At 33.6% G+C, this 11762-nt stretch overlaps 1 protein-coding gene across 2 annotated transcripts in view; it reads right to left on the minus strand.

Annotated features, from left to right (window-relative positions):
- The window catches only part of LOC100374723 (uncharacterized), a 59404-nt gene extending 52289 nt beyond the window's left edge, over window positions 1-7115 (minus strand). For both annotated transcript variants that reach the window (XM_085494936.1, XM_085494935.1), the window contains exon 1: window positions 7007-7115. In XM_085494936.1, the coding sequence (XP_085351062.1) occupies window positions 7007-7051 (45 nt within the window). In that variant the 5' untranslated portion in view covers window positions 7052-7115. The remainder of the gene's footprint in view (window positions 1-7006) is intronic.
- Window positions 7116-11762: the final 4647 nt, after the last annotated feature.

The following is an 11762-nucleotide window of genomic DNA, read 5'->3' on the forward strand; positions in this document are numbered from 1 at the left end:
ATTGTATTACCATGGTATCATTTTTTTCAAGAAAAAGGGCAATTACAAGAAAATTTGAATTTCTAAAACAGATGCAGGACCTGTTATCTACAGAGTAAGGGCCCCTAAGAAACCCAATATTTACAATGTAAGGCCCCCTAAGAAACCTGATATTTACAGTATATGGCACCTAAGAAACCTGATATTTAAATGTTGGCCCCCTAAGCATTTGAATTCCATCAAGATATATTTATAGAGTGTTTGATTAGCAAGCAGATCATGGTAAACTCATTTCGGAAGGTAAGTGGGATTCTTGTACAATGGTCTTGCAGTAGAGTATTCCGGGAATTTTAGAATATCTTCGTCTACATCTAAAAATATCTATATTAGGCTACAGAACAGAAACATCACAAGTTCTCATCTTAGAATTAAAGTGTGCCATCAGTTTAGAAAATATCAGACAATGTGAAGCGCAATTAATTTGAGAAAAATGTTAAAGTAGAGATCAGACCATATCATCAAATACAAAACTTGAAATTTATCAGTTGAAAAATGACTTGAAAAGCAAATATCCTGGTAATGAATAAAAGGAATAAATCATGAGGTGAACATCTGAGATCATATTTCTGATGTATATAGAAAGTTATCATAGAAAGTACACAGCAGCAAGGTCAAAAGTCAAATTGCAGTGAGTGCAATGAACCAATCACTGTTGCGGCTGTTGCTTCACAGTGATTATTCTGAATTCATACAAATGAAAAGAGTGACTTTCAGCAGCAAATACGTCAAAGCGTACAAACAAATAAAGGATCGGTAAATGTCAACTTGATTCAAATCCAGGTTTCAGATAAATTGGATAAAAGGTCAGCGAGATCCATAGAGACCTAAAAATGTGATTTTTGTGATAAAAACCGTCGGGGCAGTTAAATATATAGTAGTTCAAGTAATTTACAATTAAATAGGATCTATCAAATGAAACGATGCATTTCTTCAGAGCATACATTGATTTGTCTCATTTTATGTGCTGCTATGTGCTGCAAAGGTCATTTTTTACGTTCCAGTCTTATCAATTTTGAAGAAGATAAGAAAAATATCTGAATCAATATATTATACTTCACATTTGTCTGAGATCTCATAGTAGTGGTTAATTTGCATTTGAATGGTGATTTAATCGTCAGGAAAGTGAGATAGTGTCAGTGTGGTAAGAGAGGGAGTTATCATACGGGAAAGGAAAACTACTAACTTGAAATAAGCATCAAGTGTTTTGCTGAAATGATTGGCAATGTATTGGGGTATGTGACCAATTCGTATTATAGGTTGTGGAACGGAATTCAATCAAGGGAGTGTGGATAATTCGTTAAGCATCCTTGAAATGATTTAAATTATCATGGTTAATAAGTTAATGCATTTCAGTTTACTTCAGTAATATATATTTATGTGGTTTCAGTAACTCAACCTACACATATCCTGCACATGTAATGAGTTATATCAGTCTATGACTGTCTAGGAGAGAAGGGAAAAAAATCACAGACATTGATAGTCCCCAATGATTATCAATCAAATCAAATCTTAGGGTTGGAGCAGGAGTGTTATTCAGGATCACAATGATGTGATTGAAACCTATATATCCATGTCTGAGATAGAGATAAATTGGGAAGAACTCAATAAACTACCGGGGGTACGGTAGTCCATTTTCAGACTTAATTCGAACAGGAATTGAATATAGAAAATTTCAGAGAAAAGAACTAATGATGTAATTTAATAAGACGTCTACTAACAATGACCATCAGGAATCCACTCGCATTTACTTTCGTAACATGTATAAAAATTGAAGGAGTGCCATACTTTCCACTTAAATTAAGGGGCACTGAGGGATTACTGTTCTGAACATACATGTACTGGCGATCAAATTCTGGCAATTTTAGAATGTACAGGTGCTGAATTGTGTATAAAAATTATAAATTATACAACGAAATGGGTTTCTTTCAACTGAAGAATATGGTAGTGACATAGCTTTCTACATCAGGTCTACCTTGGTAATAACATTAGTAAAATAATATACAGTCCCAGGGGAGCATTAAATTAAAGTTTAATACATTTGTTAATGTGTTAAGCATCTTGCCATAAATACTGACATGTATACTGTAAGCATTTATGTGATTACAGAATATGAGTACTGCACAAGCATTCTGTTAAGTATCTCAAAAGTAATATTATAGGAATGAGAAATGCTGACAGTTGAGAAGCAAGATGCATTGTATGAATGCACAGAAATCATTTCAATCTACAATGTTGATAATTATGAAATGCATTACCCACATAAAGAGAGAAATGATTGAAAGCTACATTTGTGAAGATCAAACAGCTGGTGTCAATATACAAAGCTACATTAGTCATGTCATTTTCAAATATAGCTGCACATGCATGAATAATTAATAAAGATGAATAAATACTAAATCACAATATGTATATGACACAGATGCTATTTTTTGCACTAGATGTACCACTTTGGAGAACTTGAAAGAGAAATTATTCTACCCATGCAGAAATAAGATTTTTGTTTGCACTTGGAAATAATTTACCCATTTTTCTATACTTTAATTCATCAAAAATACACTCAAAAAGTCTACAGAAAAAATTAATTCAAGCAAAATAAAGTATTTTGCAATAAAAAAACAATTCCCACCACGATAGTTTCTGTCGCACTTATTTGTTTTTATGGTATCAACGGGCCGCTCAAGTGCCTATGGACGATCTTTTGCAGTGGGTAATGTTTCAGATAAATACAATAAAATACAGTATATTTTGATTACCTCTATTATTTGAGCACATACATTACTAACAGAGCAAATACTGTAAATGTAGTTATGTTATCGCCACTTGTTTTACAATTTTAAATGTGATCTACAGACCTTTCCTTTCTTCAAGGCTAGTGATACTGAGCAAAATTACGCCAATACATTTAGTTTTTTTTTTAATTAAACATCATACAAAATTAGATCAATTCTCACTGCCCAGCTATTTTCAAAAAGCAAAGCCTATATCTAAGAATGAAAATAAATGTACAATCAAGAAATGCAAGACTGATTTTCTAAGATATCACATGCTTCATGTCCACATATTTATTTCACAATGACAAGCATTTCATTTTATTCTTTTGTCTGTTATGAGAACATTTTAAGATATGTAGAATACATATAAAATATAAAAAACAATGGCAGTTTTTTACTGGGAAAACTACACAAATTACTTTGTACTAGGGCAATTAATGACAAAAATATGATCTTTCGGTGAGCACACCAATAATTAAATGTTGCACATGTATTATGCATTCTATAAACAACAAGTAACAAGGACAGTAAATCGATGAATTTTAGCTTCTAGGAATTTTTTGATAATTTAATGTTATTTCCAAAAACAAAAATATGGAAAGTCACTAACATTTTATGTCAGAAGATCCCCAGTAAAATTTTCACTGCTACAAAATTTCAAGATTTTAAGTCGTTTACAGTACCGGTATGTCAATGGACACAAACTATAGTTTATTTAAAGAAAATAACAGATTAAAACATAAATAGAGTCTTATAATGACGAATTTAGTAGAATCGACAACAATGGTCACAGATAATACCATGTGCCCTAAGGCAAACATGTATGACCTCAACTGAAGGGCAAATTAAAGACTTATCAGGATAAAGAACTCCACATCAACACATCTAAGCCACAGAACAATCAGCTAACAGTGGGTCACCATGAATGCTAAATAGACTGTCTAGCTGAGATATACAAAAAAAAATCAATTTAGAATGAGTTATGTAACATAACAGTATCTTCTGTCAAGGGTTAACCAGGAGACTCAGACTGTTTCTTTCATGATAGGGAGTTTCTTACTTGTTTGTTACATGAATGCATATAAACCAACTCCTATGAAAATAAATGAATATTTGATAATTTACTTTTATGGCTTTCTATATTTTATTGCACACATTGATTTTGTAGTTCATAGATAAAAAAAATAGCTAAATATACCAAATAGGGCTACAATAGAAAAATATTTCTTTGTGCTACATGTAGAATGCAAGTTGATGATTTAAAGGTCACCAGAGGTATTTGAAATTACACAAAAAGTACTGTGACTCCCTGTGCCAAGGACCTCAGAAAATGTTTTCCTGCAACTCTCTGACCTAGGGACCTCAGTAAAATGTTCACTGCAACTCTCTGACCTAGGGACCTCAGTAAAATGTTCACTGCAACTCTCTGACCTAGGGACCTCAGTAAAATGTTCACTGCAACTCTCTGACCTAGGGATCTCAGTAAAATGTTCACTGGAACTCTCTGACCTAGGGACCTCAGTAAAATGTTCACTGCAACTCTCTGACCTAGGGACCTCAGTAAAATGTTCACTGCAACTTTCTGACCTAGGGACCTCAGTAAAATGTTCACTGCAACTCTCTGACTTAGGGACCTCAGTAAAATGTTCACTGCAACTCTCTGACCTAGGGACCTCAGTAAAATGTTCACTGCAACTCTCTGACCTAGGGACCTCAGTAAAATGTTCACTGCAACTCTCTGACCTAGGGACCTCAGTAAAATGTTCACTGCAACTTTCCGACTTAGGGACCTCAGTAAAATGTTCACTGCAACTCTCTGACCTAGGGACCTCAGTAAAATGTTCACTGCTAACAAAATTATCCACAACTCGAATGAATATGTCTTTTGCATAATTAAAATTGTTTATAACACATATTTGAGCAAATACACATGGCATGTATATGTAAAGTAGTACATTATTAGACTAATATGCTTTAGTCTGACAACCAGCAAATGAGTTAGCAAATAAACCTCCAGGTTAATGGATAGCAACAGCTGCACTAAAATAATTGAGGACAATTTTTTGACAAAGAAAATTGGTTATTTATTTCATCTTTTCAATTACACCGTGTAATTAAAGATATGATATACACCTATTATTTACAAACATGTGTCTAAATACTCTTGTTAGATTCTTATTACATTATATTCGTTAAGCCAATTAAGAAGAATACAGGACATAGAGGAAGCCTAGTATGACAAGTGCATGGTGTTGACTACTGTAAATGCATTAATTATTCACTGGGTTTTAATTTCGCTATTATTACTGATAACTAAAATTTGCTAAATTAAATCTACGTGAACAAATTGACAAATTTGTGAAATTAAAACATACTGATTATGCTTATCAAAATAGTGAAAATAAATGGTTTTACAGTATCACATACTGACGTACACAGACGACAATCAACAATCCTTAATGAGTTACGCTGTCTACTCCTTATAAATGACAAAATTTATCATAATTCTGAAAAGATATTAAATATCAAAGAACGTTACACCAACGCATGGAAGAAAAACTATTGAATTATTGAATATTTGAAAACTGACATGGAGATAATGAATGCCCAGTAATATAACTGAATATGCAACTCAGACTGATGAACTTTAAAGACTGTACATGTAATTTTATAATTACATGGGTTGCAGGAATTTCTGACTGGTCACAAGATATATTAAAATTTTATATTAAAAATAAAATACTGCTCTCACTCATAATTGGCAAACAGATATGTCAATCTTGCAACCTTGTTCATGTAAAATATGAAAATTTAATTATGTTTTATTTTATAACTATCATGAATTTTACATGCTCTCATTTTGGAGTAGTACCGTTACCTGTACGGGAGATGTATACCACATGATGCGAGATCAGAATTCTTATAAATTTGAAGAGACTACTTCCCACACTAGTGTCAAGCATAATATCAAATATTGTGGAAACATAGGGCCATAAATAGTAACAAGAATTTAATGTCTATATTTATCAATTTGTTGAATCGTAGTGACAAATTATCACAAAAATTACTGACACTCGACTGTTAAAACAACACTAGTGAATTTTCATAGTTAAAAAGCATTAACACCTCCACCACCAGGGAAACCATAAATACTAGTATTTGTTTTTGTGAACTTGGAGTGGTTACCAGCATTATAACAATGGGAATGTGCAATATCACAGAAATACAGTTGAATACATTTACAGCTGAAGCTTTGTACTGTAGATGAATTAGATCATTGGTAAAACAGAAATATGTACCGGTATATCAACAAGAATACTAACGTCACATTGCACTATAGACAAAATAGTGCTTGAAATTAAGGAGATATTATTTTTTCCAATCATTTTTTATTTTTACAGCCGTGAAAAGTGCTTTAGATAAATATTAATTTAACCCAAATTTCTAAAAATTTATTTTATTTTTACAGTTGTACTTGACATTGAAGCACACAATTCGTCCAAGTTATTTTCTCATAAAATTCAGAGCCTGACGATTTGCGAGGTTAAAAAAATAGCAGAGCATTTAAAATTCTTGCATATCGAAGAAGCACCAAGACAAAAATGGCGATGTGTACAACCTACGTGCCAAAAGTTTAATACTAGCAAAGCAATACAATTTGTACTAGTACGTTTTAGAGGCATTTAAGACACTGATCATAAACGGTAACTTAATTCCTAAAACACAAAATGTCTAGGTAACGGTGATGTCGGAAATAATGGCTACGTTAAACAATGGGTACACGGACGAAAGCATAACAGAGCTTTGTTGAAATAAAACACCGTTTTATTATGTGGAGTAATTTGGTTGTTCAGTTTTCGGCTTACGCATTTAAATTCTTGGCACATTGCGCTTTAAGGGCCAGCCTTAAACTAGCGTTGTTTCAAACAATCGTCACAAACCCATAGCTGCTGGAAATTACCCAGAGCTAGTATAAAGCCCCGTAAAACTAGAGTTATTTTATCAATCGATTTTTCCTGTTCACAAAACTCTCTGGTCGAAATCGAGCTTCGCTCGCAAGACTTTCATTGCTTCGCAACAAGGTACTCTCGCAAGCGCTTATATATGAGGTTGCACCTATAGACGGAGGAGAATGTCAACATTAAAACAGTACAGATTTTCAATAAAATTATAAGATATTAAAGAGAACATTTTACCTGAAAATCTCTTGTTTCATTGAAGCGGGCAAATATGCCAGCCATTTTGTCCGATCTCAGGGTAAACGTTTGTCTGTTTGCAGTTCGGTAAGTCGCTTCTCCAGTAGATATAGGCGTTCATGTGTGAGCGCCTCCAATCAACTGTTACATACATTACCTTTGTTTTTTCAATCTTACAACTGTGAGCCCAGGAAAGTATGTGTAAACAAAGACATTAGAAAAAGATGTCTTTGGTGTAACAAGGTTGATTTTGATATCTTCGGGAATGTTTTCCACATTTAGCAATTAGAACATAAGTAATCATAGTATAACCATGAAATTGCCATGAAGTGTTTTAACTATAGGTAATAGCCAGGATTTGGAAGAAAAGTCCTTTGTTATGGTTATTGCTAACAATGGTAAATTACGACCAAACAAATCTGAATGGCATATATTACATTATTTGTGACTTGAAGGGTCATGCATGCGCGAGATACAGGTCTCATAAGTACAAAGATTGAGACTTTTACTGTTGCGTACAACGAGTACAAACTGAGACGACACCAAGCTTTAGTTAGGGAATTTCTTTGGTGATTGGAAGGTATCAAAGGAGTCACTGGTAGTAATTAGTTCACATGGCGCCAAAGATAAAACTCGTACTTGTGATTTCATTAAAAAAGTGCATTGGATTGTGTCCACACCTGCAGCACGATGACCACGTGACCACCCTTTAACATTTTTATTTTTGAATTTTTTTACCACTTTTGTTTATTCAGTAATTAAAATTGAACGAACTTTTGAGTCATAATTAAATTATCCATTTCAGGTTTTCTAGCTTCAGCATGTTTATTTCAAAAATGTACAAAATGGAGTTAAAATAGGACAGTCTGTTATCGGGGTTTATCATTGTCTTCTATGGCAGGAAAAAATCTTTAAATTTTGGTAAGTGACATACGATGAGAAACTTAAATATACAAATTTATCTGACCCATGAATTGGTTATAAATAAATAATTTATTCAAAACTAAATTGTACAGACAAACAAGAGAAGTTTCAACTTAACTGTTGAGGGCACATGACTATAAAGGCACAAACATTTTCTACTGTACATGTGCTGAGGAACTGAATGGAATCACATGATGTGAACTTGTGAACATTATGAATTTAAATAGAATATTTTCTATGAAATTTTTGCAATTAATGAGTATTACTTTGAACACAATTGCCAAGCTAAACTCTCAAAGACTTCTAATCTCTCATCTCCTCACATCTAATACACATGTAGTATGGTACATACAGCAAAATGTTGAAAATTGTACCTTAGTTGATGAGCGTATTTATAAAAATTGTAAATACCGATCATCAGCTTAATTTTATTGAAATTCAAATATTTAATTGCGATTGGCTCAAAAGCTCAACACTGTCTACGCCCATTATATGCGCACATGTTTCAAGTGACATAGCAACTGCAACAACCTAGTGATTCCAAATGAAGCAAGTGACATAACAACTGCAACAACCTAGTGATTCCAAATGAAGCAAGTGACATAACAACTGCAACAACCTAGTGATTCCAAATGAAGCAAGTGACATAACAACTGCAACAACCTAGTGATTCCAAATGAAGCAAGTGACATAGCAACTGCAACAACCTAGTGATTCCAAATGAAGCAAGTGACATAACAACTGCAACAACCTAGTGATTCCAAATGAAGCAAGTGACATAGCAACTGCAACAACCTAGTGATTCCAAATGAAGCAAGTGACATAACAACTGCAACAACCTAGTGATTCCAAATGAAGCAAGTGACATAACAACTGCAACAACCTAGTGATTCCAAATGAAGCAAGTGACATAACAACTGCAACAACCTAGTGATTCCAAATGAAGCAAGTGACATAACAACTGCAACAACCTAGTGATTCCAAATGAAGCAAGTGACATAGCAACTGCAACAACCTAGTGATTCCAAATGAAGCAAGTGACATAACAACTGCAACAACCTAGTGATTCCAAATGAAGCAAGTGACATAACAACTGCAACAACCTAGTGATTCCAAATGAAGCAAGTGACATGACAACTGCAACAACCTAGTGATTCCAAATGAAGCAAGTGACATAGCAACTGCAACAACCTAGTGATTCCAAATGAAGCAAGTGACATAGCAACTGCAACAACCTAGTGATTCCAAATGAAGCAAGTGACATAGCAACTGCAACAACCTAGTGATTCCAAATGAAGCAAGTGACATAACAACTGCAACAACCTAGTGATTCCAAATGAAGCAAGTGACATAACAACTGCAACAACCTAGTGATTCCAAATGAAGCAAGTGACATAACAACTGCAACAACCTAGTGATTCCAAATGAAGCAAGTGACATAGCAACTGCAACAACCTAGTGATTCCAAATGAAGCAAGTGACATAGCAACTGCAACAACCTAGTGATTCCAAATGAAGCAAGTGACATAGCAACTGCAACAACCTAGTGATTCCAAATGAAGCAAGTGATATAGCAACTGCAACAACCTAGTGATTCCAAATGAAGCAAGTGACATAGCAACTGCAACAACCTGGTGATTCCAAATGAAGCAAGTGACATAGCAACTGCAACAACCTAGTGATTCCAAATGAAGCAAGTGACATAACAACTGCAACAACCTAGTGATTCCAAATGAAGCAAGTGACATAACAACTGCAACAACCTAGTGATTCCAAATGAAGCAAGTGACATAACAACTGCAACAACCTAGTGATTCCAAATGAAGCAAGTGACATAGCAACTGCAACAACCTAGTGATTCCAAATGAAGCAAGTGACATAGCAACTGCAACAACCTAGTGATTCCAAATGAAGCAAGTGACATAGCAACTGCAACAACCTAGTGATTCCAAATGAAGCAAGTGACATAGCAACTGCAACAACCTAGTGATTCCAAATGAAGCAAGTGACATAGCAACTGCAACAACCTGGTGATTCCAAATGAAGCAAGTGACATAGCAACTGCAACAACCTAGTGATTCCAAATGAAGCAAGTGACATAGCAACTGCAACAACCTAGTGATTCCAAATGAAGCAAGTGACATAGCAACTGCAACAACCTGGTGATTCCAAATGAAGCACTTGCTGATTGGATGATATTGAACTAAAAAAACTTAATAATAATTAGAACTCACAATAATGTCATAATATTATTTCTGGATTAATCAATTGGAATTATGACGTCAATTTTGATTTATAAAAAGAAATTATAAATATGTCCCCAGGTTACTGCCATTCACTGTATGCCACAAGCCTCTCAGTACAAATTAATATAATGCAAAATGTTGGTGTTTATGGTGTTTACTTAGTGGAACTCATATTTCCACTTATTTAAAGTATAATAAAATATAAATTAGCCAATGAACAAGTTTTCATTATGCAAGGTGTTAAAGAGAATCGTAAGTTATCAGCATCAGACACTTGTAGCAGATTGAACCTTAGTGAAGTTGCATACAAATGACATCCATCATTGATATTTTCAGATTACTAATTTTCAAACTATTGTACTCAAATTCTTAAGATTTCAGAACAATTAACTTCAGTAAACATCCATGCATGCAAATATGTAACAAGGACCAGCCTTGCATATTTTCCTATATACAGTTATTACAGTATAGTAATAATTCAATAAATATTAATATTATTGGTGAATAATAAATAAAATGTAATAAATCAAAAATATTTGTTAACTCTTCTAAGACTCCATATCACATCATTGCCCAATCATAGAATAAGTCATTTCATTACCTTTAAAGGTAACACATGCTGGTATTTTCATTGGCATAAAAATAAATTTATTTTATTGATATTTCAGCACAATTTCCTAGAATTTGTTTCAGCTGCTTGAGTAAAATGTTTCTATTAGAAGCACAAAAGGACACATTAAAATGCCCCCAATTGTGCATGCTTGTGATGTTGTCATAGCAACAAAAGTTCTAGGATGTGCAACTATTAGGGGGTCATGAAAGGGCCATAAAGCTTTTGGTACTGTAGAATACTTTATTTTAGCTAGAATTAATTTTTCGATGAAAAGACTTTTTGAGTGTTTTGTATGGAATTTATTTTCACTGATTTTTGACAATTGAAATGTAAAATATAGGAAACAAGCCATGCATGGCACAGTCCCCGTTAGTTATCATAACCATGTCAGGAATATGATTTTTTAACATTAAAATGATTGACATTTGTATTTGATCGTCAAAAAAATACTTGTCCATATTGTGAGATGATACTCTGGAGCAGTATTCAAAATCAGCCATTTTGAATACATGTATATATTTAACATGATGTATAACTAGATATGGCTCTAGAAGCCCAATCATTAAAACAAAATGGCCGCCAGTCAACCATTTTGAATCCAATCTGAAAAATAAAATGACTTGCATCAGGAAATGCATCCATAAATGCTTGATATTTGATGTTTTTTTAGCACAAAAATGGCCACCATTTGGCCATTTTGAACAGGATCGTCAAACCAATATATTTGTCTATCTATGAAATGATGTATAATGAATATTTAAAATTTGAACATAATCAGTGAAAGCAAGTCAGAGATATGGCATGAGAACCAAATTCATTAAAACAAAATGGCCGCCAGTCGGCCATTTTTAATCTTATCTGAAAAACAAAATTATTTGCATCAAGGTCCCATAATGTCTAATGTATATACCACATTTGAACAAAATCCATCTGTAAACAGCCAAGAAATGCTTGATTTTTAGGATTTTTTAGC

The sequence above is a fragment of the Saccoglossus kowalevskii genome, chromosome 21 (genome assembly GCF_978046115.1).
Source record: "Saccoglossus kowalevskii chromosome 21, keSacKowa6.1, whole genome shotgun sequence".
NCBI lineage: Eukaryota > Metazoa > Hemichordata > Enteropneusta > Harrimaniidae > Saccoglossus > Saccoglossus kowalevskii.